The sequence below is a fragment of the Siphateles boraxobius genome, unplaced genomic scaffold, assembly GCF_051911475.1.
Source record: "Siphateles boraxobius isolate OS27281-9 unplaced genomic scaffold, OSU_SipBor_1 9, whole genome shotgun sequence".
NCBI classification, from domain to species: Eukaryota; Metazoa; Chordata; class Actinopteri; order Cypriniformes; family Leuciscidae; genus Siphateles; species Siphateles boraxobius.
In genome coordinates, this window is record NW_027509219.1 from 15,272,717 (window position 1) to 15,299,919 (window position 27,203).

Here is a 27,203-nt window from a genome sequence, read left to right on the forward strand (position 1 = left end):
CGACCCACACAGACTCTGACAAGCGGCCTCCCCTGAGACACTTTCACACACAACGATGAGTTTCGAATGAACTAGAAACAAAATCCTGCACGTCACCCCTGGAGAAGTGTCTCAACTGTGTCCAAACTGTCTTTTCTTTTAAAGCTCTGCTGCTGATTTACAGAGAGTCTCGGCCAAACAAAACCTCAAGCCCTGCATGCTGCTGGCTCGATGCAGACCAGAAACACAGTTAGGAACGCATTCATCGCAGTGCCTTGGTGTTTTCAAAGATCCCTGATGGGATATGACCTGAACGCTCAATCAAGGTATCTTGAGAAATTCCACTAACCTCAGGCTTCGCTGCCAGTTTTGTACTATGTATATGTGCAATTTTCAGGAGCTTATATAAGACTTAGGTAGTCAGATATAGATGTCACAGACTGAGAACCCTCAAATATCTGGTATTGTCTGCTCGTGCTTGTATCTGTAAAGCAGGATTCAGTTCTCTTGTTTGCATTAAGACCAAATAGCAAACAAAATTAGAAATAACAGCGGAGATGCTTTCATTTAAAAAAGGGGCTGCTCAGACAGAACGTGTTATTGCATTCAACAGAGAGATTAAGCCTGATGGAATGGAGAAAATTCAAAAGTATTGAGTGACATTGAGAGTGCCTCACCTCCAAGGGAACCACTTGCATAAGGATGGCGAAGTTTGTCAGATGGTTGCACAAGCAAATGGAGAAGGACAGGTTTCCATCAGCTCTCACACAGCCCTCATTGGACCACACACCCTCCTTAAAGCTGAACACACACACACACACACACACACACACACACACACACACACACACACACACACACACACACACACACACACACACACACACACACACACACACACACACACACACACACACACACACACACACACACACACACACAGGTTTAATTGAGCATTACAGTTGCTGGAGTTATTCATTGTTTATATTGAAACCATACGCATTCACACCCTGGTGGAGCGTTAATGGAATTACCAGAGAGTTATTAATCAAATCTGATCTAAACGAAATCAAAACTAATGTAAAATCCCATTAATCTCAGTCAGAGAAAATATTCCAGCTTCATCACCCCATTACGGATGCAGTCATTTTTTCGAATAATTACATGGGAGAAAGATCGAACAAGCATGAGAAAGAATGAAAGAGAGCAGACAAGGGAGGAAGGGGTCTCACTCTAAATTAAATGATTAAACAATTTCACAATTTTCATGATCCTAAAATTGGCTTCGTTACTTGGCCTTGAATGATTTTTTTGATTATAGCTATTTTGGTATAAGATTGCATTTTATCAACAACAGACTTTCATGATTTCTAAAAGACTCGTTTGAATGACGAATTGGAAAAAAGACTGAAGGATGTAGACTGCAAGATCAATTAGAACAATGCCAATTCTATTCATGAAATAGTCCAAATGAAAATGTTTAAAATGTGCTAAATGTCATAAATGTAACCTGTATAGGTAAAGGATAACAGTGGGATATAAATACAAGACAGATTGATAAATCAAAGTACTTCCTGACAAGCTTTAACAGGAAATGTGAAATGAGACATTCAAATGACAGATAGAGAGAGATAGATGGATGAGAGAGATTATACAGGAAGGACTGCATAAATATCTCTGGACAGTGAAATTGAGGATGAAAGTTGGGACATCCTTAAAAGATCTAAAAATATAAACGAGTCCGACATTGGGATCTTAATATTTCTAACAGAAAAAGTATCTAAAAATGCTAGAGTAAAACTTATAAAAATTATAAAATACTAAAATAAGACTTTTATATTAAAGTGCTGTTAAAATTATACATTAAGTATGTTTTCGTAAGTTTTTTGTCATTAATAAAATAAAGTTGATTATTTACAGTAAAAAAAAAAACAGTAAGTGGACATTCTCAGAAGTCCATGCGTGACACCATAACATTTGATTTTATACTTCATTGAAATCAAATATTGTTTATTGATTATTATGGTGGTAATCAGTATATATTTTAAAGTACACAGCATATTTTAATAGTTAAAGTAAGTTAGTATATTAACACCATACCGGATAGGAAAAACATGAATATAAACTATAAAATATAAAATATACAAGCACTAAAAATGTCTGTCACTATACCCCCCAAATATTGAATATTTGGTTACAAATTACAAACTAATAATTGTGAAATATGAAACATTTGTGTGCATAAAGGAGCGCTTGAAGATGTGAGACCCACCTGTAGTCCAGGAAAGCGCAGTACAGGAACACTTTATTGCTTTGGTTTAAGGCCAGGAGCTGCTGTTCTGTATTCTGAAAGACAGGAAACCAGCCCAATTAAGAGTGAAACATCACACCTATAATATCCAATCACAGTAGAGTCCTTTTTATGGTGCGGATACATTAGTGTGCACATAAAAGTCCCTTATCAGTAGCGTAGAGATGTTAAAAGCATTGCTCATACAGAAGTCACTTTCAAATCAAGCAGCTTTCTGTTGGTAAGCGCAGCAAATTCAAATGACCAACTTTACTTGAAACTCCCGATTGTGCAAATTCATGCAAGAAAGACTAGATTTTTAGATAGCCCACAACATTTCACCAAGCTATGGTAAATGTGACTGCACCTTTAGTGTCATTCAGTCGAAAAGGTTCACTCACACCAGAAGTTTGAAACAAGTGTTACGGGGTTGTCAACGTACAACCACAGTCCCTCAACATTGAGAGATTAGAGGCCAATATCGCTAAATATATCAAATGTGCATAAATACATGCACATTGCTTTCAAATAAATACATTCAGAAACAAGAACGCTTTCATCTCCTCTCAATAGTCAGTCTCACAGAATTTCCATGACTGCATGAAGGACACTATAAGGAATCAGGACGGAGTAAAGAACAGAAACATATTCCAGACAGGAATGGAAAAGAACTGGTAGAGAGGATGAAGGATGTTCGGAAATGACCCGGAGACTAGTATAACAACCAGTCAAAGTGATGATAATTTAAGCGAGGAAAAAAATGAGAGAATTAGAAGGACATACAAAATGTGATCCAGTTGTGGCAGCGTTTGACATCACATAGAAATAAAGATATCATTATTAGTGCGGGTAAGCGTTGAGGAACACTCAAAATTATTTGGTCAGAATAAACAGTTTGTAGCATTTCACAAATCTCCCTCGTCACACATGGCTTTGAAGTGAGGATAACCAAGCCTGTTTTTAAAGTGTATACAAGATGGTTTAACTAATAAACTGGTGGTTTAAATGAAAATGGCACAGTTTTTGTTGTGCTGTTGGATGAAGAGTAACAAAACATATCATTAAAATCTAAAAGGAAACCGCAATATGACTGAGTGATTGCATGGGTGTTGGGAGACACAAAGCTGGTGCTTCGTTTTTTGTTTTTTTAAGGGGCCGTTTACACGACACCGAAAAACGTAAAACTTTTTTATGCATTTTGGCCGTTCATTTACACAACAATGGCATTTTAGTGGTGCACAAAAATGCAAGTTTTTGAAAACGATACCATTATCGTCTCCATGCTGACCATTATGACGTCTTCATGCAAAATGTGATGTCATTCGCATGCGTATTAGTCTATAGGCGCGTAGTGTTTCTTTACAAAGTGACATTGGCAACTACTGGCCTGGCGTGAACAATACAGCATTTTTTGACGGTTTAGTGGATCCGTGAGAACGGGGAACGTTTTGAAAATTATGTTATCTCTATGTGAAAAATGCAACAACAATTTTTCCTTTTTTTTCGTTTTTAGTACATTGTTGTCATGTAAACGTACCCTAGTTTTGCATTACTTGTATGGCTGGAATAAATGGCATAAAGAATGTCAGTAAGTTTCAGAGAGGGAAATGTGTGTGAATGAAATTTTATTAAATTAGCACACGTTCCAATATTTGTTTGTTAAGGGAAACAGATCATAAATAAAGTGAATGATGTTTTAAGATGTTTTAAAATGTTATCAACCTTTAAATTACGCAAAAATGGCATATTAACAACTGTTAGAAATTGGAGTTATAAAGATAACTTTTATTCAGTATTAAAATATTGTTACATTTATGTATTCATTTTTTTAGGCTTTTTGTAAGTGAAAATACAAGCCTGAAATACCTTCTAATTTACAGTAAAAAAATAGATGCTCACAGAAGCTCCTCCATGACACATTTGATCTTATATTTAACATAGAATAGAATAGAATATTTTTATTGTGTTGATGTATTATTACGATGTATGTATGTATCAGAATATTTTAAAGGTTTTGGGTCAGAATACAAAATACCGCAATCCAAATGTCTAGCTAAGGTAGATTAGAAAGGAAATCTGAACAATACTGACAGTGACAATAGAGGTGCGGGTATGGTTCTCTGCGCTTCACTAAGTTTTCATTTTCATTCATTTCAGTTTCTATTGTCATCCAACTCTCTCTCTAGGTCAAAATCTCAGTACTAAAAAAAGGCGGTCATTTTTACAGCTTCATCAGTAAGTCTCTCTCTCTCTCTCTCGTCAAATGAACACAGATGGGGTTGGCTTGGTGTTTGCGGCTCCCCCCAGCCCTGCAGCACTCGGCACTTGCCAGAGAAGCGTGAAAGCACTCCAACACTTTATTAACAACAAAGGACTTGCAAAAGAGCACACAGTATTGGAGGAGCTCCCTTTCTAATGTATCCAAAGACACAGAGAGAATGAAATTACACTTAAAATGCACACAAAAATGCAGGTTGGTGATTAAGTAGAGGCTTTTTATGAGAAACGAGCCACAAGTTTGTACAGGTTTGGAATGAGTCCCTAGCTGAGTTATAACTCTCGTAGGCACACAAAATTGTAGTGGTAAAAATCATGGTAGGGGTTAAACGTTGGCTAGATGTTACGTAATCTTCGATATTGGGGGGTGTCTGGGGTATTTGGCAGCTGCTATGACATCATTCTCACCAGCCTATCAGATGACAGCAGGTTGTGTAATCACACATCGGCTCTATTCAGAGAGACTGAGTGGCATGTGTTCATAATTAAGCAGAAAACACACATCTCTGTCATGCTGATGGAATGGTTTACACAGTCACCTCTGCCAACTGCTGCTTCAGTCTCTCTCCTGATTGGACGACTTGTGTAATTCCAAGCATATGCAAGCCTCTGTATTGTCGTTCAGAGGAATGTGGAGAATGACAATAACGAGAATATGGATCAGCATTCTGGATCAAATTGACGGTCCTGGATGATGACCAAGGATAATAAGGCGTGTAAGCTGTTTTGAGCCCTGCGGATTTGATTTAATGTGGTAAAAATTTTACTAAATCACCAAAAGTCACAACAATTGAATAAAAAAGTTTCTTATTCCGCCTGACTCTGATCTCTTCTGTCAAAATTTGAAACTTCTTCCACCAGATTGTGCCAGAGGTTAATATAAAACAACCTGGCAGCTTTGCTCTATTTGGGTCTTTTTCAAAGTTCCCCTGAAAGCTTCACGTGGGTGCCAAACTTCCTCACACTTCACACCCGGGTGAGTGATCTCCATCTGTATCACCGCTTGCTTATGTATATAAACCAGAATATGTAAATATAGTTTAAGGATTAAAAAAGTAAATAAAATATAGACTACCGTTCAATGCTTATGCTCATTGAGGCTGCATTTATTTGATCAAAAATACAGTAAAAACTGTAATATTTTGAAGTACTATTAATTTAAAATAACTGTCTTGTATATTTTATTATATTTTAAAATGTAATTTATTCCTGTGAGGGCAAAGCTGAATTTTTAGCATCATTACTCCAGTATTCAGTGTCACATGATCCTTCAGAAATCATTCTTATATGCTGATTTGCTGCTCAAGAAACTATTATGATTACTATCAATGTTGATATTTTTCTGGAATATATGATAAATAATTTTTTTCTGGATTCTTTGATGAGTAGAAACCTCAAAAGAACAGCATTTATTTGAAATAGAAATCTTTTATAACATTATAAATGTCTGTACTCTCACTTTTGATCATTTTAATGCATCATTGCTGAATAAAAATAGTCATTTATTTTATAAAAAAATCTAACTGACCCCAAACTTTTGAACAGCAGTATACAATAATATTGTCAGAAATATTTTAGTTTAAAGAATAATATTAAAAATTGAAACAACAACACATTGAATATTTTTTAGTTCTCATTGCACTTTGACTTCAGTAGTTTTGCTGACATTTTCAAGCCCTCAAATGCGCTTCATATATGGATTGGATTGGATTCATTTTACTTCACTCCTACATCTGCTACTGTGGTAACATTTTGGCTTTAAATATGAGAAGAATGGGTTTCTCATTTGTCCTAATGTATCCACCTTATTTTTCAAAGCGGAAGTAAGGTGTTTTTTGTGAATGTGCGAGACTTCCGATTTATTAGTAGGGAAATAACGAGAAGCAGATATCAAAGTGCAATAAACTGTAAAACTGTTTACTCACAAAACAACGTGTTTATAATTAAGACAATACATTAAAATAATATGGTCTACCAGTTTGCAATATCAAGCAGCATAACAAGCTGTTTTGTACAGGTAAAATAAGTGGAAGTGAATGACGCCGGTAGCCAGACACATTAAAATTACAAATGGCTGTCCCCATGCTTACCTGAAAAATAAGGTGGATAACACAACCTAAGTATCTTCACAATTTAGAACTTATCCTCAAAAAGTCAATAGGTCAGAGTGTGCATCTGAAGGGCTGTCAGTCAGTACACAAGAGTGGGAGTATTGTTTCCATTCTTTTGGGACAGTACCCCTGATGCCTGCCTTGATGACTAACCCAATGACTAACTGAAGGAAAAACTGAGTGCTAGCAATACAATAAAGCCTATATTTCATTTACAAAACACAATAACAAGCCAACATAATTCCCCAAGTGTTAAAGGAGCAATTATCTGTTCCCTCAAAAACGTCAAAAAGCACCATAAAAGCAGTTCAAACATCTTACGTTATATTCCAAGAAGATATCCATAAGAGATTGCGTTCTAGTTTGTAAATATTCAAGATTTACATTTTTTTGATTAACTGAAACTCTCTCTCTTTGATGAACTCTTTCTCTCACACACATACGCAACAGCATATGCTCAGAATCGTCTGCTAAACATCTCCTCACACTTTCTCTCTGATTGCGACCAAACCCAGTTACACACCATATGAAACATGCTGCCTTTGGTTTCCCTGAGGCATGCTTGTTAATGGCACTGCACTGGGGGATATTTAAAGAACTGCTATCTAAATAAAGCCTGGCTGGGCTAAATTTAAAAACACATTGCGCGTAGTCCAAGCTTAACACAGAAGATAAATGTTGAAAAGTAAATGAAGGTTTTCGGTCTCTCCCATTCTATTCACAGGCTCTGTAATTACATACGTTTATGGACAGGCTGGGCTGTAATTTAGAGCAGCTGCTTCTGTACACATAGAATACGAAGATTAATGCACTTGAAAAGTCAGTGAAAACGCAAAGACATGTTCCATCGAAAACTTGGAAATGATACAGGAATAGGAAATGTGATGAGCCAGACCCAAAAAAGCACCATGGATCACGGTGTTGAAATGCCAGTGCTAACAACAAACTTCAATCTGATTCTCACAGTATCACAAATAAGGCTCAAGCCACAGCTAAATTTGGAACAATATATGTAATTGCTTTATACTTGGCTACTTTTGATAAAGAGAAATGAGAACCACTTGAACTGCGACACGTTCAGAGGATGGTTCCCAAACTGGGGTACATGAGGTGACAGAGGGGGTGCTGAGAAACAAAATGCTGACATTGCAAATGTGACATTGATTTTATACAATAGTTCAATATACAAAAGTGAAGTACATTTTAAACACTGTATTGCCAGTACTGTTCTCTCTATTTTGCAACGAAATAAAAGCTACAACGAAGGCAAAAACATACAATATGAGAAACACATTTAGAAACACCATGAGAGAGAGTTGAACATTTTGAAAGTTAAATATGTGGATCCACGTGTCTTTATAATTATTGGTCCAACAATGTGGTAAGACTCGGCTGACATAGATGAGACTGAGGTGGTAAAACATCTGAATAGGAGCTGTGCGTGGTGAGGAGAAACCCAGTAAGGTGCTCAAGGGGTCAGCCAGTTGATGGACGTCCTCCGGATCTCTGGAAAAAGCTAGGAAATGGTTGAAGTCTCAGTGGAACGCTAAAACCTGGATCCTGTCAAGGTTAAATATGCAGTGGAACGTGCTCAGGTGATCATGTGGGGACATTTTAAGAGTTTAATGGTATTTCTATCATAATTTTGATGAAAACACAAGCTTGGAGGATTTGTTCACTGTAAATCATAATATGAGAGTGGTCTAAAAATATAATGGTAAGAGTAACAGGGCAAGGCAGAACTACAGTTTAAAGGTTCTGTTTTCAGGCATTCAGAGCAAAAGAGTGGCAGAGGGAAAGAAATAGAAAGATATGGAGAAGAAGAAAAGGAGGAGGCCACACAATCCGCAGCCGTTAGCAACAACAGAAACACTTCAGCCAGAGCATCTGCTATAAATTATAACAATTCATCTGAGAAAGCCTGAGAGAGGGAGAGGAAATAAAGACAAAGGGGGACGTCAGACCAACTGAAAGACACATTCAGTGAAAGACTGGAGAAATGAAGGAGAAGAAGAAAAGAGGGAGAATGAGCAACTGAGTGATTGAGCCAATGTAGGTGAGTATAGATAAGTAAGTGAACGAATGAGTGGCAGAATATATCAGTCAAGTGAGTGAATGGGTGATTAAGAGAATCAGTCAAGTGAGTGAATGAGTGATTGAATGAATCAGTCAGTGAGTGAATGAGTGGTTGAATTATTTAGGCAGTGAGTAAATGAGTGACTGAATGAATCAGTTAAACGAGTGAATGAGTGATTGAATGAATCAGTCAGTGAGTAAATGAGTGGTTGAATGAATCAGTCAGCGAGTAAATGAGTGGTTGAATGAATCAAGCAGTGAGTGAATAAGCGGTTGAATGAATCAGTCAGCAAGTGAACGAGTGGCTGAATGAATCATTCATCAAGTGAATGAGTGGCTGAATGAACAGGTCAGTAAGTGAATGAGTTGTTGAATGAATCAGTCAGCGAGTGATTGAGTGGTTGAATGAATCAGTCAGCAAGTGAATGAGTGGCTGAATGAATCAGTCACGATTGAATGAGTGATTGAATGAATCAGTCAGCAAGTGAATGAGTGGTTGAATGAATCAGTCAGCTATTGATTGAGTAGTTGAATGAATCAGTCAGCAAGTGAATGAGTGGCTGAATGAATCAGTCAGTGAGTGAATGAGTGATTGAATGAATCATTCAGCAAGTGAATGAGTGGCTGAATGAATCAGTCAGCGAGTGAATAAGTGGCTGAATGAATCAGTCAGCAAGTGAATGAGTGGTTGAATTAATCAATCAGTGATTGAATGAGTGGCTGAATGAATCAGTCAGCGAGTGAATGTGTGGCTGAATGAACAAGTCAGCAAGTGAATGTGTGGCTGAATGAACCAGTCAGCGAGTGAATAAGTGATTGATTGAATGAATCAGTCAGTGAGTGAATGAGTGGTTGAATGAATCAGTCAGCGAGTGAATGAGTGAGTGAGAGTGATAATCCATGCCAGGCCAGTCATGTTTCCACTGTCATTTCAGGGGCTTGATTGTGCCTGTTGCCTTGATTGTTGATTGTTCAGGGCTTCCTCAGGGCCAATGGCCAGGGGCTTTTGGTCCACCGAATACATCATAATTGTGTTTATTTGGTTCCATATTTCATGTTAACTCTTTCCCTGCCATTGACAAGGTTTTCCGTCATTTATAACACAACGCTTCCCTGCCATTGACGAGTTTTTTCCAGCAATCCATGTTTTCACTGTTATATGGTAGGGGGAGCAATTACACATCTTCAGAAATAGTACAGAATCTCTAGATCCAAAAACAGAAACATTTTCTCAGCTTTTTGATCAAATGTTCCTTTTTCATGAAACTCTCCCATATTCAAGTGTTGATAAAAAATATGAATTAAGCTACAATAAAATGTAGATTGTTTTATTTGTTTGTTTTAAAAGCAGAGGCTCTGTTCTTTCTTTTGATATATTTTATGTTCAGATATTCATACAACAAAAAATGTGTGGCACTGGCTGGCAACTTAAAAAAAAATTGTTGGGGAAAGAAGAAATATGTCTACCTGCTTTTAGGGTAATGTTCCGGGACTACTAGCCCGACAGTGGAAACACCGTTTGATTTTGACCTTGTGGCTCGAGGTCCGAGGCTATTGGCCCCGTACGGCATGTTGATAGCCATGGATCACACTGCCCCGACAGTGGCTGATGAGAGTTTGAGAAGAGTGATTAGTTAGTAATGAATAAATTAGTGTGAGCGAGTGACCTAATGGGTGTTTGGGTGAGCGAGGGAGTGAGTGAGCAGGCTTTTAAAGTGAGTGAGTTCAGACAAGAACTGGGTGTGTGAGTTATAAAAGCATCTGGCAGTGAGCACTACTCATTATTGTGACTTTAAAACCCCCAACTGTACTAAGTAGACAACAAAAGTCCCCAGTCATACATCAAAATGCATGTCAGACTTGGTGAGATTATTTATAAGTTGTAATGCCATTAGGGCTGTGTGAATTGTAATTAAATCTGAACCACAGCGGAAATACCTCCTTGACCAAAACTGCTTGTGGTTCAGTAATTCACCAAACATCTTTACTGGACACACAACCACATTCACATGAACGCAAACAAAAACACACAGCACAATGGATGATTACATGAATCCAGTCCAGGCTGCTTCATATACACATCGGATTTGGAGCTGCATTGTATTAAAATGAATAAATAGCCTCTAGTAATGTCTTTGATTAACGTAAACATACAAGTGCAAGTACAAGGTTGCACACAGCGCAACAGACGTGCGCTCATGCTCAGTATGCGTGGCGTCTCTGTTTCGTGTCCGCTCCGCTCAAACTTTATTAGATTGTAAAGGCAGCGAAAGCTTGTCAGAAATCTTTTTTTAATCCTTATGATTTCGACACTGAGCATCGCCAGCATTCCTCATGAAATCACTCTTTCCATTTGTTCACCTCGTGCCATGTGATCCAGCAGTAAGAGACGGGACAGGTGAAGAGAAGAGAGGGAATAAAAGGAGAAATAAAAGATGAGGTAATGAGGTGATTGCTGCTTATAATTGCACGGTTGTTGCTTAGGTTGCTGTCTGTGTAGTTTAGGGATGGGACAGGATGTTTGACTAGTCAGCCAACAAAGGAGTGATATAGTAGGTGGAAATACACTGAGAAACTCTTTTGTGGAAACTAGTATCTTTGAATCACCACAGCAACAAAATATTAAAGTTAAAAAAACAACAACAACAACAACAACTAATTGACGAGTTGGTTGTTGAACAATTAGAAGAGTAACTTGACACTTTGCTAGGGCCATCAAAGCACCTGTTTCATAGTAAATCCACCACCTTAAATTATTGACAGCATTAATGGCTGTATTTAGTGTTCATACTATCGTTCAAAACTTTGGGGTAAGAAAGAAAATATTTTATACAACAAGGATGCATTAAAGTAATCAAAAGTGACAGTAGAGACGTACACTGTTTAAGAAAAAGGAAAATAAATGCTGTTCTTTTGTTCTTTCTATTCATCAAATAATATTTATAAAAAAATATGTATCACAGTTTCCACAAAAATGTTAAGCACCACAACTATTTCAACATTGATAATAATAAGAAATGTTCTTGAGCAACAGATCAGCATATTAGAATGATTTCTGAAGGATCATGTGACACTGAAGACTGGAGTAATGATGCTGAAAATTCAGCTTTATCGTCAAAGGAATAAATTACATTTTAAAATATATTAAAGTTGAAATCAGTTATTTTAAATTGTAATATAAATTGCCTGTATTTTGCTCAAACAAATGCAGCCTTGGTGAGGTATAAGAGACTTCTTAAAAAATATTAAACAGTTTTACAGACCCAAACCTTTTGAAAGGTAGTATATATTTTGCAAAGAAATGCTCCTGAACGTTAACATGATCCTAATTTAGCCTAATTATGAAGGATTTCCTTAAGACCAAATATGAATCTTTGCAAATCAACACAAGTCTTGCTCTGATCACAGGGGAAATTTACCATGAGAACCACTAACATCATCCAAAAAAAACACAGACAGCATATCAATTCTTTACAAATATTCAACAGTAGTTAAACCATTCTACCAAAAAAGCCAGAGGCCAAAACACAAAACTAACCATTATCTTAAAAACAGTCTTATCACGGTAATCCATCACTGACACTGACAGAATATTGATCTAGTGATTTAGCTCACACATCACTCATGAAACACTGCCTCTGTTCTGGAAAGTCCTGCACACAGGAAGCCAGTGTCCCACGATTAATTAGACAGTCATTTAAACTATGACTTAAGGAAATTAAAATGTCTGGTGTCAGTTTTCCAAATGTGTTGTGGATGTACAAAATTACTTCATTTCAATTCAAACTAGTCATGGTAATTTCTGAATGATTATTGATCAGTTTTAAGGAAGCTGTGGATATATTTTGATTGGACTCTGCAAAAGCATTTGCATCTGTGTTTGAGTAGTGTTTTGGCTTTACTCTTTTAGCAGGTTCCTTTCATTTAGCAATTAGCATAATGGTTTTTGTACAAAGACACACACATTTCCATCAACAAACATCACTGAAATAATCATCTCTCACAAAACCATAAAAAGCCAGCAAAACAAACATTTGTCTCTATAGTTACATGCATGCCAGCATGGTTTTGATTTGGAAAGCATTGAAAAAGCTTTAAAAAGAACAATGAAAAAAGAAACGACCGCTCAGTAAAATAGGTTTAAATGTTTTTCTTTGATGTGATTACACTGTATATGAGCTTATTTATTTATTGAAAAGGTTTAGCAGAACTTATGTAATGGTAAAGAGCAGTGAGCTGTAAAATGTGGGTTAGTTGATGGATATTGTGTGTAACGTGGTGTGTGAAATCCAATGCTACGGTGAACTCCTCACTGTTTTTTAGTTTTTTTTTAACAGCAAATATCCTCCCAAAACATGCTGTACTGGTTAACTTGTCTACATGCCATCTGTATCCATTTTTGATGGGTTTCCCATGGAAATTTGGCAGACAGATGCATCCTTGACTGAGTCGGACCATCTGCACACATAGGCCAAATAAGCTCCTTGTTAAACCAAATCATCTTTCCCTTTTCAAAAGACCTCAAGGCTTATGGTTCCAGCGTTCGGAACCACTTTTCTTTTGGCAAAATACTCTCGCTGTTTCAGAACTGAAAAAAAGAGTGCAGAGGATGATGCAAACCGAAATGGACTTCCATGGTTAGTCCTGACAAGTCTGAACTCTGGGGTTCTTGTGTAACACAGCTCACCAAAGACAAAACCACAAACACAGCAGCAGCAGCAGCAAAAAAAAAAAGGTCTTTGAAAGTTTTCCTCCAACATATCAAGTATAATTTTTGTACCGTTTAAGAAACATAAAGGAATAATTCTGGTTAGACAAAAGTCTCAGAAGAAGTCTATGTATCAGACAGACCACAAATGTTAAGAATAGGCTGTCACAACCACCCTTCTCTCATCAGGAATATACCAGTGCTGAATCTGCCAGGCCAGACTGGGTCATAAATATTAATTTATGTTAATTGCATTCAGTCTAACCTGATGTGCAGAAAGCCAGATGTTGGTTGAGGAGCGTGAGCACATTCGTTTAGAATGAGAATAAATGACACGGTTGGTAGAACTTTCTGCTTGATCTCAAAGTTGTCGCTGTACACAATTTTTTCTTGTCACATTAGTCAAGTAAAATAAACTTGATAAAAAACAAATGCTCACAAGCACCCACACTCCTGAATGAACATAAAAATGAACAAAATGAAGTGTTGGATTGATGTTCTCCTACCAGCTGATGCGTGAGGACGATCCGGATGAGCGGCTCAGTCGACAGGTTGAGTGACAGGACAGGAGATGGCTCCACCTTCAGAGAAATAAGATGACTGGCCATCTGGATCTTATAATCTTTAAAATCCACCGCCTCATTTATCCTGCAGAGATGGACAGTCAGTTATTGGCCATACCTGAACTACTGTTAACATTCCAGACTGAGCAATGAAAATTATTTTATTGCCACATTGTACAAAGTGAACATGTAGTTATTGCTTTAAGGAGATATTTCTACCTGATTCTACCCATAAATTCTAATTTTGTTGTTATAACCTACCTCAATCAGGTTTATTTAACATAAAACAAGGGGGATGCTGTTTTAACTTAATTGAGTGACATTGACCCAACATACAATTTCCAATAAAACTCAGGATGGACACATTCTACACATGTGTACCTGATCCTTGCTGATTGGTGAATTTTGTGAAAATTGTGATTTGGGGTTATTGAATACATTATGTTGCATCAAAGTGAAAATTGACAGCGCTACTCTTCAGCACAATGGTAACCACAACATTCAATAATAGAAATGTCACAGTGTCTGGTTGTGTTTCCCTGGGTTATCACTAGAGGTCCTCGTTCTCACGGTGTCATTCACATTAGACTACAATTCCCAGCATTCTGTTCTGTCACTTATCTGATTATTGCACTCAGCTGTGTCCCATCACCTTGTTGGTTCTGTGTGTATATATTCCCTGTCTGTGTTAGTGTTTGTTACGGAGTCCTTGGTTTATGTCACCTCACTTTCCAGTCTGTACTTGCCCATTTCTTGTTTTTGTCTTGTGTTTTGGATTGCCTTATTGGATTTTGACACCTGCCTGGATGACTACGAGTTTGGATTGCCCTTTAATTAAAAACTACTGCTCTTGGATTTTCTGCCTCCTGTGTGTGTTCCGTGACAAGAAACTCCTCTAAATGTCCAACATAACTGAACATTAAACATTAACATAAACTACCAACATCATTCCCTTTAGTGAAAAACACATAAAATAACACCTAATTTACTCTACTAATGCAGACCCTTGCAAAGTATACTGGGAAATACAGATCCACTGCCCAGGGCTGCGTTTCCCGAAAGCATCGTAAGCCCTAAGTAGATTGTAGAGCCATTCCCACAATGGTCTCTATGATCAACTTAGCTCACGATGCTGTTGGTACATTTTAGACACAATATTGTCAGTTACATTATCTGTTTTTGCCCAGGCAATAAAAATTGTTTCAAACAAAGCCACAGAAGATACAATCATTATGTGTCTCCCGGCAACAGTATTGCCGTTTGTTTAGTTTCTTAATGAATGATTATGCAAATGTGGTACGTCTGGATTACATTCATACTAGGGGTGTGCAAAGCAGCCGGTATTTGTATCTGTATTTGTATTTGTTGAGGGGGAAAAAGTATTTGTATTTGTATTCGAGTAAAATCCAAAATAGGCGTAAAAATCTAGCTTTTTTGCGTTACACTTCTAATTTACGTTATAGTGTAAGTATTCTTTAATTATATAAATCCAGCAATGAACATGTACCAAGGAACGTCATTGAAAAGAAAATAACATAACAGCCATTACCTCATCCATTGTTAAACCAACAACTAATAAAATACCATTGTGAACATTATGAATCCCACCACCACCCGTCCTTGTTGGAGGACGCTGAACAGACAGAATAAGTAAGGGATAATGTATAGCGAGGCGGTTGATTATGAGCCTGACGCGAAGCGGAGGGGTCTTGAATCAGCTTGAAGGGTTTGTATTCGCTATAACAACCACCTCGCTATACATTATCCCTCTTACTACATGGCTACCTACCAAATAAATCAATAATTTCACTCAAAATATTGATTTAAAAAGGAGTTTATTGATTTAAAAACTATTGTATTGCTTCCGCTAAAAAAAATAGTCCGTTCCGTCTCTACGTTAAAAATCCATGGCAACGCTCTGTTTTTCGTGGCAACGGTGTGTTATACTTAGCAGCGGTCTGTTATTAAGAAATAACCATGGAAATAAAAGACCGCATTCTACATTAGAATTCAACCAAGCCATGTAATAAAAACAAATAATTACGGAGCTAACAGAGCTACGTAAACAGAGCGAACATGAGAGCAACCGGCTGCAGACGTCAATAATGCAGCGTAATGAAATAATCTCCCGATCAAACTCCACTTCCCGAAAGTTATAAACTGCCTCCGGAACCCAGTTAAGGTACAAAAATCTATTCAACAAAAATAGTAACAGTTAAGTGTTTTTTCGCTCAGCCGAGCCCTCTCTGTTGCTGTATGGAGCAGCCTGTGTCAGTCACCTCTTCCTGAACGTCACTCACTCACTCGCGAACTGCGGTCTCGTGAGGAAACGCAGCTTTTTGATACAAAGTTTTTCTTGTTCCCGAATACAAATATTTTCTAAAGTATTTGTTCGAAATAAGTATTCGTAAAAAACACGTTATTTGTGCCTTTCCGAATACCGTATTCGGGTTCGGCTCCACCCCTAATTCATACTATATAGAATTTACTTTTTTTAATGGTTGCAAAGTAAGTACTTGTTCAAAAGAAGTACCTACTCAGACTCAGAGGGTGCGATTTGGGAAGCAGCATCAGTGTTTTTAAATAAATTAGTTGAATGAATGATTCAACGACTCATTCACTTGCTTCCTTGCTGAAGGAATCAGTGTTTTGGAATTATTCGGATGAGTGAAAAATTACAATTGTCACCATCTACAGGTGTAAAGTTGCTGTCACATTTCAATGAAATTTCACAGGCAAAAAAACAAACACAAATCCATTGTCTATAGAGTGTTGCAGCCGTGATGTCAAAACCCGGAAGACTAATTTGCCAGTGGTTCTCTCACGATTTCGCGCTTAAGTTTTTTTTTATCTTTAGAATTGTTTTTTTCTTCAATTTATGAGTAAAATGTTGACTTTGGTAAATATAACTTAATTATACTTGGACGTTTTGCTATACAAAGCAAGTTACACACAACCATGTCGAATTTTGAAGCTGTTATGCTTATTTAAAAAAATATATATAGTTCTAATAAGAAACTAGATAATAACATTTGGGGTGTGTTTACATTGTAGAGCAAAATGTCCAAGTATCGTCTTTTGTTTACCACAGACCTACTCATAAACTGAAAAACCCCATTATAAAAGCCCATAGGAAAACCTTGAGGGAACCACTGGCGAATTAGTCTTCCAGGTTTTTATGTCATGGATTCAGTACTCTATTGTTAACAGTGTAACGATGTATGATGAAACACTGCTCACACATAGAAGTCACTTTCAAACCAAGCATCTTTCTGTTGGTCTGCACAGCAAATTTGCATGACCAACTTGAACATGAGCAAAATATGCATGGAGAACTTGTACGTCTTTCCGCAAAACTCTGAAAATTGGATTTCGATTGAACTGACTGGATTTTGCCCACGAAATTTTGCAGTGCATTGGTAAATGTGACCGCACCTCAACAATGTAACCCACCACTAATGCACAGACTGACAGTATCGTGTATCGACGATAGTCTGAGATTTCGCCGATGGCAGATGCCTTTGACGATATCAATACGATAATTGGCTCGTTTTACCATGAACGTATTAAATTATTATTAGTAGTAATATAATTATAAAGCTAGTATTGTTAATAAATTAATATTAGGAACTACAATTGATTTGCCTTGCCTAAATTCATAACAACATCACCACATAGCCTAACACTTGCGACAAACACCAACACGCGCGTATGAGGACTCTGAGAAAATGTTTTAAAAACAGAATAAAAAAACTAGGCCTACATCCCACATCAAAATTGAATTGCAAGGTGATCCATTCACAAATTGTCAAGAGTGCTTGTTTTAACAGATGCATATCCAAGATGAAAACGGCATCGTTGTTCGTCAGTTTTTTGTTTCCAAAGCACATTAACAAAAAGTTTAATGACAATAATAGCACTAAAAACAATACAATTACTAAATATTAATAATAATAGTAATATCACTAAAATTATATAGGCCAGTCTTTAGTTCACGAACACAGCACAACTCTGCCATCTGTGAAAATCAAAAGCAGCTTCAAACACTTTTTTAACAAGAAATATTCTTCTAATTTTTTCACTGTCATCATATAGGTCCACAAGAGGAATATTAAGCCAGTAAATTAAGATAGTCGCTATACCGTTATATCCAACGTCGTCTCTGTCTCATTAATGCAGCGACAGCCGAAAGCTCAGTCCGTTTTTACTTTCACTTTCAGAGAATGAGTGCGTTTACATGCACGTTCTTAACCCGATTATTCTGAATAAACTGACAAAGCATGTGGTCATGTAAACGCATTAACCTGTTTTCCTTTATCGGAGTCAAGTCATAAGTTTAAGTATAAACCGATCGACTCAGCTAGATTTCTGCCGCCTAGCCTACTCGGATTTCCCCCGGCATTTAAAAAACAAGAACCTGTGTTCTTTCCTTGAAGTGCGCATATGTGAAGTGCATCTAGACAGAGAGACCACTGGTGGGAGGACATATATCGCAAACTCTGACTCTTTCTTGACCTTAGAAATTATTAAAACGTGTTTTCATCTCGTGCAGAAGTACTGTCAAAATGCTGCATCTGTAACGGCATGAGAGGATCATGTGTCCGTAAATTTCCCTCTGACATGTTGAAATACTCGAGTCAGATACAAAAATGATTAGGATCTTTTTTTACCTCACTGTACCGGGAAATAACCTGATCTAGACTAGTAAAAAACACTCCACCTTTGCTAGCAAAATAGAAAAATATTCTCGTATAAAATGAAGTAATAAAACAAGCAAATTAATGAGTAAATAATCAAGTTAATAACCAAATAAGTAAGCCCCGCCCCCTCACGATAATATCGTGTATCGCCGATCTCACAGGCTGACGATAGGACGAAGTGAAAATGGAGCATATCGCCCAACACTAATTTAGATGGTAATGAGAATATACCCTGCAGAATCTCTCTTTTGCCCAGGGTAGTTACATAAAAAGATTTACAAAAATAAATAAATAAAGTTAAGTACTGATCATGGCTGTATTAAGATGAGAAGAGAGTGTTATCAGTCGACTTAATGACTGGGAGTATCAGACACAGAGGCCCAGATGAGAGAGAACCACAGTGATAAAGCCATGCTCACTAGAACACAATGTACAACAGGAAACACACACAAACACACTTCACCTTGTTTGTAGAGGGCTGATTTTTTTGTAGTAGTTGTGCATTTTGTGGTAGAAAAGTCCCACGATCGTGGTCTGAGCTGCAGGGGGAAACAGACACAACTATTACCGTTCGATCACACATATGTATGTGTGCTTTGAAGAATGTGTTGGCCTTCCGTTGAAATGCATAGAGAGGATAGACTCATTATCACAGACACTGCATGCGCTCCTCTCAGTGCAGCTCTAATGGGAAAGATGTGTGTTCACACACACACGGGAAGAGTGTGATTGAGGGTCCACCACGTGTGTGAGGGGGAAATATGTTACACTATACTTCAAAAAATCTTTCGACCATTAAAAAATAAATACACAGGGCCATTTCCCTTCGAGTTTCAAAACAACTCCAGTATTATTATGAAAACACAATAACTAGAATCACAATTTGACAGCAGAATTTGTGTAAATAACCTTGTAAAATATAGTTGATAATTGTTGTAGACCATTGGATGTGGCAGTATCATTTCAACAGGGTCTGAATTAGGGCTGCACAATTAAGTGAATAAATAATCTACGTTAATATGAGAGTTGCTGTGATTAATCATGGAAAGTATAATTTACAGTATCACATTAAAGTATTCTCCACATTCTAACAACATGATGTTTTGCAGGGTTTGAGCACAGCAACCAATCAGAGGCATTTAAATAAGTCTAGGCCAATCATTAACAACAGCCAGTTTGAAGCAAACTAACCAACAGATGCATGTTTTATTTCTGTTCACGGTGGCACACGAAAATGAGTGCTGAAGAGTTTTTGTAAATGTCTTGATTAACTACTCTAAAAAAAGCAATAAAATGAGTCAGCAACTCAGTTCTCAGCTTATACTGGATGGCCTACATAAAGAATTGGGCAAGCAGCTACTCAGCACAATATAAATATTTAATATTGAAATATTATTTAAATACACATTATTTAATATGTATGTTGTATATTTATATATTATTATGTATTATTTAATATTAATGTTAATTACTAATGTTTCACAGTTGATATTATAGTGGAACATGCTTTTACAACTTATTAGTGATTTTACAGGTGTTAATGGACCAAATAAGGAATATCACTGAGTCCCAACTATCTCCTCTGAGTTGGGCTTCAGATGAGCTTTGGGCCAATAACCTCACAAACCAAGGGGCAAAATCTCTCTACAAATCTTTTTATTAAAGACTAAAAGAAACTTGGCCCAGCGGGAATACACGGCGATTCAATGCGCTCCTTCTCTTGCCGTTTTTAATTGGCGTATAAAAGCTCTGCTTGGTTCTGTTAATGAAGTGTACCATATGTCCGGCTTCACTGGAGAAGCAGTTCAATGGCACGCTAATGCCTGTGCTAGCGTTTATGTGCCATTTCTGATAATAGAGCTTTAATAGTTTATTAAAACTGTTTATAATGAACAGAGCGGGGCTCAGGTTCAGAACTGTGCCAGAGGAGCTGAGGAGAGCTGACCCCAAAACAGTGTCAAACAAACAAAACGTTTAATGCCCTCATAATTACTGCCGCCACATGGGAAACATTGCAACACTCGCTCTTTAACTATTGCTCAAATTTATACATTACACTTTCTCTGTTTTTCATGCAATTCTGCTCTAAACTACTCCAAATTATATAACGCTTTCTCCTGGAGGGGCTCGTGTGATTGGCAGGTTTCATTAGAGAGCAGCAGGAAGTCATCAGAGTTGATTGCGTTGATTATTTGTTGTTTATGGCTGAAGCGGACAGACAACAAATAAATGTCCTTCATCTTCTTTGTATGAAATAACAATGTGTTCTTTCACTGCAGCCAGAGGCGTATAAAAGCAATGAGATGTGTATGCGCACATTTACTCATAATCAGGGGCTAAATTGGATAGGAATGATTCAGAACAACCTTTTATTCAAAAAGAAAAAATGATTGGCAGTTTGTTTAGCAATCCAATCCATTTCATACTGTATGTCTATGCTCCCGTCCAGGATTTGTTTGTTCCATTATGCACATTATGGTTAAACTGTGGTTTAGTAAGTGGAAAAGCATTAAAGTTTGTTATTTTAAGCACGATTTATCCCATTAGTCAGTGGCAGTTCATTGTATAGGCGACATAGACAAGCACTGTTCTCTGGAGCGGCACAGGATAGAGCTGCATGATCAGGACAAGGATCACCAGCAGATCTTAGGGTTTGTGTGTGTGTATTTGTGAGATGTGCATACTCACACTGCATTGTGAGGGCCTCTCCTGGTACTGAGATGTAACTCTTTCCTTGTGTGGGGAACCGGTAGCTGGGCAGATTGTAGTTCTGAGGGATCTTCATAAGAGAGTAATCTAGATACATTTGAAAAAAAAAGGCTTGGGTCACTGTTCATAGTGAGTATACTGTTGATTTGTTACTGCACTAGAAGGTCAAAAGAAGCACAATTTGGTACCAAGTCGGTGAAGCCGAGTACTGACTGTATTCTGTCCCTGCATGTGCACCATCTGAAAGGCAGCTGGTTTAACATGCATTTTGTGAGCATGCTCTGTAACAAGCGGCTGCGCTTTTTGGTGCAATTCTTTGTGAGGTATTAATGTAAACACTGTCAACACTGTTTACTTCAATTGTATATTAGTTCTGTTTGCAATTTGTTACTTATTTTTATTACAGACTGTTAACGTCTTGAATAATTATCTGATTAACCTAAAGCAATTTTTACTTAATTGAAAAAATATATATACTAAAATAGCTATATTGCATTTTGAATTTAATTTGTTACTATTTAAAAAAAACTTTTATTAATCAAAAATGGTTAAATTGATAAAAAAGTGACAGTAAAGACATTTACAATATTACAAAAGATGTATTTATACAAAAAAATGTATCACAGTTTCCACAAGAATATTAAGCAGCACAACTGTTTTTAACATTGCTAATAATAAGAAATCATTAAAATCAGCATATTAGAATGATTTCTGAAGGATCATGTGACACTGAAGACTGGAGTTATGATGCTGAAAATTCAGCTTTGCCGTCATAGGGATATATTACATTTAAAAATATATAACTTTATTTTTACCTAAATGAAACACTTATTTTAAATTCTATAATAATACTTCACAATATTTCTGAATTATTTTTAATCAAATAAATGAACCCCATAACCATAAGAGACCTTCTTTCAAAAATCTAAACAAATATCGTTGTCTCAAAAATTCTGAACCATAGTGTAATTTAAAATAAAGGTTAAATAGCACATTAATTTTTGTGGTGATGTAAAAATTGGCACAGAATTGTGATATTTCACTAGTATTGGTAAAGTATAGTGTATTAAAAGTTTGAATCGAGAATATTGCAGGGCGTTGCCCGAATGAACTAATGGGAAATCTTTTCTCAACATCATCTCTTGTTCTTGGGTGATTCTGTTTCATCTGAGATCTTGTGTTTTTTATGGTTTATTCACTGAATGAAACAGTTGAAGTTCAATAATAGCTCAGGCAACCGGAAAGGTTTCCTCATGTGACCTCTGGTCCTCACACACAGTCTTATCAGAGCAAAGGGAGGATCAGAGACAGAAGAGAAAGTTGACTGTGAAGCCTTGAGTATCAAAGGGAATGATTTAGAAATGAGACTTCAATGATACTTGAATCATTTTGAATCTGCACAAAGTAGATCAAGAGATGTTACGGCCCACGTCTAATTCATTTCATGTTACGTCTTTTCAGAAGGCATTAAAGACATGCACGTTGCACTATTTCAAATCTTGAAAAATTAAACTTCTTCCAACTGTTTATCATCTATGTTAAATATATATCATGACATTTCAGTCAATTAACTAAGTAAACATTTTTTTTATTCTTAGGAAAGTTTATTATTAAAAAAACCTAGATAGGAGACAGGCCCAAAATGAACAATTCTGGGAAATTTCTAACATTTCAACACTCCTAAAAAATAGAAACATACAATCGAAGAAACACAATGAAAAGCAATGTTTCATGCATCAAATTCCTTCACTCAGGCCTGATTTTGACATTCACCAAGTGTGCTGCATTCATTGCATGTGTATTAGGTAGGCATCCCCTGTGAGCATACTTGGACATACTCCACATACTTCAAGCCAGCCATGTATGTAGAGGACGGGAGGGAGAGTGAATTTCTAAGAATAGATATTCTGGAAACGGGAGTTTGAAGAAGTGTTTTGGAGCGTGTACTGACCTGCCACAGAACTCTTGCCCCCTATGGCCAGAGGAGCCTCTGAGTCTGGGCTGGACCGAAGCTTGGAGGCCATCTGCACCATCACCTTATCCACAGTCTCCACCAGACCATTGACCACTGGACTCCACTGCTCACCCCGATAAAAGACAAGTGCAAAGTATATTACAGCTCACTGAGGTTAACAAATCAGAACTTGCAGAACTCTACAAAACAAAATCATTTTTGCTTTATTAAAATTATCAAATTTGATGACTCTTTCAGATACCAAGTGCATAGCACCTTCAGCTCCATTTAACACATTTGACCATGTTTGAATTTATTAATTTCACATAACAAAAGATGTGCTTAAATGTGGAAAAAGTGTGCCGATTTGTTTGGATCAACTCATGAATGGACTGATCGAATCTCTCTATCCAATCATTAATCCATCCAATAAACGAACCTCATCGTTTTCTCTCCAGTCGCTGGCGGTTATGACCTCATCCACACTCTTCAGTAGAGACTACAACAAAGAGCAGAATAAAGGAGAGTTTCAAATGTGTGTGTAAAAGCAACACTGAAGATGATTATGTTTTGTATATTTTTCTCAAATTGTTTTGCTTGTTTTGTGTTTTCACCGGAAAGTCCAGCGCCAGACCTCTTATTTAACAGAAACTAAAGACATTAAGTATCTGCTAGTCAACTGCTTTTTCTGTATTAGTGCCGCGAGATGTTTTAAAAGTGGTGGGACCAATATCGGCGCTGGCAAAAAGCGGTGAGGACCCGTCCCACCCACAAATTATGCCTATGTACACAACCGTTCAAAAGATTGGGGTCGGTAGGATTTTTAAAAGCTTTTGAAAGAGGTCTCTTATACTCACCAACGATGCATTCATTTGATCAAACATACAGTAAAATTAAGTAATATTGTGAAATATTATTACAATTTAAAATAACTGTTTCTATTTTAATTTATTTTATAAAATACATTTAATATAATATATTTTAAATGTAATTTATTCCTGTGATGGCAAAGCTTATTTTCAGCATCATTACTCCAGTATTCAGTGTCGCATCGTCCTTCAGAAATCATTCTAAAATGCTGTTTTGCTGCTCAAGAAACATTTCTCATTTTATAAATGTTATAATATTGCTATAATTCTGCTTAATATTTGTTCAGGATTCATTGATGAATAGAAATTTTGAAAGAAAATGATTTATTTGAAATGTGAATCACAAAAGTAACTAGATTTGAGTAAATTAGATTTGAAGAAGGTCCAAAGAGCATCTTGTGCTTCAATGAACAAGAACATCTGACCTTCTGTTCAAATAATCACACAATTAATGTAACAAATCAATTCATTTGATTAGTGTCCTAAAAATAGGCCAGAACCTGAAAAATTTCTTAATTATTTTACCTCAACTTTTCTTTATGTTTTTATAAATCCTAAAACGTTCTCTTTATTCCTGTCTTTACCTGTGTAAGGTTGTTGGCAGTTTCTTGAGGTATAGTCTTGTTTGGAAGGTTAAACGATAGAGACTGAAGGAGGTCCAGAGCTTGTAACTGCATGGGTTCCTGAAGTCTCTGAACTTCCTCAGTCAGGTTTGTGGAGGCAGGTTGGGGCATCTCTGTGATTCTCTGTAACACACAAATACAAGGTGGATGTGTCAAAAGAAAATCACCCACAATTACATGTAACGGCTCTGTGTGGTTTGGACTTGAGATTCAGAATATAACAGTGTTCTTGTGGTTTGGTAGCCCATAATTGAATAGAATAATTTCAACAACAAGCACCGGAATAGCTGGCGCTTGCCATTGAAATGATTTTATGAAATCTTTTTCTAATGTAATTTGTGAATGTCAATGTTAAGAGCAAAATGAAATGCCACTTTTACTGGAACTTTCCAATGAAGTCTAAAGAAAGAACCTCCAAACTAGTTGTTTATAGCCCCCCCCCCCCCCCCCCCCCCCCCATACCCTACATGTGGCCATTACGGAAAATCTTGGATCTCCTTTCTGCCCTGTTGTTCTACTTCTCTTCTACTTGATCTCCTTACTCAATAACAGCCAGTGTTGTCATTTGCGTTAGTGTTCAATCTCTGATTTCTTTCCATTTTCTCAGAGTCTGGGGGGAAACAATAGTTCCAAAAGAGCTGGATTTGTTTGTGTTTACAGCTTCGGCCTCCACCTCATTTCATGCTGGGCTCTTGTACGTCTGCCAAGGGTGTGTGCGTCTGTGTGCACATGGCCGATCCCAGAGCGACGTCTGCGTCGGCTTCGTAACACCTAATCATCTGAGGGTGAGCCGTGTTGTGTGCGTGTGATTTTCTGTGTACGTTCACTACCTTCATTTAATTACTGAGTGGGGAAGAAGTCAGAGCAGACAGATTGAGGGCATGTAAAAGGAGGTGTCAAACACCGCTGAGAGCCTTTAGAAGATATGTCAGTGTCTTGAATGCCCAACTTAATTTACTATCTTCCAAATTAAGTCAACAGTCTAAGTGTACTGTAATCTGTGACTGCTGTTCTCCATGTGCTCACATTTACTCGGCAGACCTTAAAGGTGTGTAATTATTTCTCATAAATACTTTCCCATAGCTTCCGCAAGAACCAATAAGGTTTGTTCTTGTACATCAAGCAGGATCGGTTGAGCTTCTGTTTATGTTCACTGATCAATGTTTATATGTGAATAAAAGCCTACATTTAATCTGTTTATCATATAAAGCGATCAAGTCTCCAGAAAATTTGGACTAAACCACTCGATTCATACGGATTAGTTTTACAATCTCTTTATGAACTTTTTGAAGAGTCAAAGTGGTAGTTGCGTAGCCGTCAATGGAGGGACAGAAATCTCTCAGATTTCATCCAAAAGATCTTCATGTGTTCCGAAAATAGAACGACATGACGGAGAGTAACTGATGACAGAATTTTCTTTTTTGGGTGAACTAACCCTTTAAATGAAAACAGAAAATATTAAATAAAATCGAATTCAAAATATTAACAAAATCTATAATAGTATGTCAATGATACTAAAACAACACCGGTTCGGGAAACCTGTTTGAAAAGAATGATTTTATTGGAATAAGCTGACATTAGCGCATAAATAAATAACACACTTAACCTTTACTGGTAATGATTTTTTAAAACATTTTTATATAATCTGTATCTTCAACTCCAAAAAACTCCAACTTCATTGCAATTTATCTAGCCAGGCTGGGGTGGTTTTGATTAAGGATGATGAGTGAGAAATCCCATTATGTATTTGTGGTCTTTTCAGTGAACTCTATTAATCAGACTACCAAAGTCAACAAACATATTTCGTAATGAGATACTGGCGAAATCACCACAAGCACTTATTTTTTTACTTTCGCTGAGAGATAAGCAAGACAGATTAGTGCCTAACCTCATTACAGATGTGTTTGTATTCATGCACATTAGTCTACTGCCCAGTGAAATATCTTAGATAACCCTGGAATTTAGAGTAATATGTGATGAAGTTGTATTTCAGCTGTTATCTTTCTACTCTCCTAGACTCCAGTCTACACACATAGAAACTGATTCAGAAAGTGCAACGGCTGACCACAGATCAGAATAATTTACCTGTAATTGATTATCTGTCGCAGCAACGAGATTGATGGATGCTTCGGTTGGAAAGGTGGATATCACATTCTCATCTGTGGTAGTAAAACATAGACACATTTAAGTTAAAAGAAAAGTAATAAATAAATAGAAATAAATAGAAAAAAATAAAATGTATTTATATTTCTCAAATGTATTTAATAAAATATAACATTTGAATTTATTTTAATTAAAAACTTAATACATAAATAAGGATAACTACAGGGAGGAATAATTCAAT

At 36.9% G+C, this 27,203-nt stretch overlaps 1 protein-coding gene across 3 annotated transcripts in view; it reads right to left on the bottom strand.

Annotated features, from left to right (window-relative positions):
- adgrd1 (adhesion G protein-coupled receptor D1) overlaps positions 1-27,203 on the bottom strand; it is a 48,432-nt gene that overhangs the window by 11,984 nt on the left and 9,245 nt on the right. For all 3 annotated transcript variants that reach the window (XM_077222657.1, XM_077222658.1, XM_077222656.1), the window contains 9 exons: positions 26,945-27,018; positions 24,821-24,982; positions 23,807-23,866; positions 23,365-23,491; positions 21,393-21,500; positions 19,168-19,243; positions 13,948-14,089; positions 2,252-2,325; positions 657-780 (listed from right to left, as the gene is read on the bottom strand). In XM_077222657.1, coding sequence (XP_077078772.1) covers positions 657-780; positions 2,252-2,325; positions 13,948-14,089; positions 19,168-19,243; positions 21,393-21,500; positions 23,365-23,491; positions 23,807-23,866; positions 24,821-24,982; positions 26,945-27,018 — 947 coding nt within the window. The remainder of the gene's footprint in view (positions 1-656; positions 781-2,251; positions 2,326-13,947; positions 14,090-19,167; positions 19,244-21,392; positions 21,501-23,364; positions 23,492-23,806; positions 23,867-24,820; positions 24,983-26,944; positions 27,019-27,203) is intronic.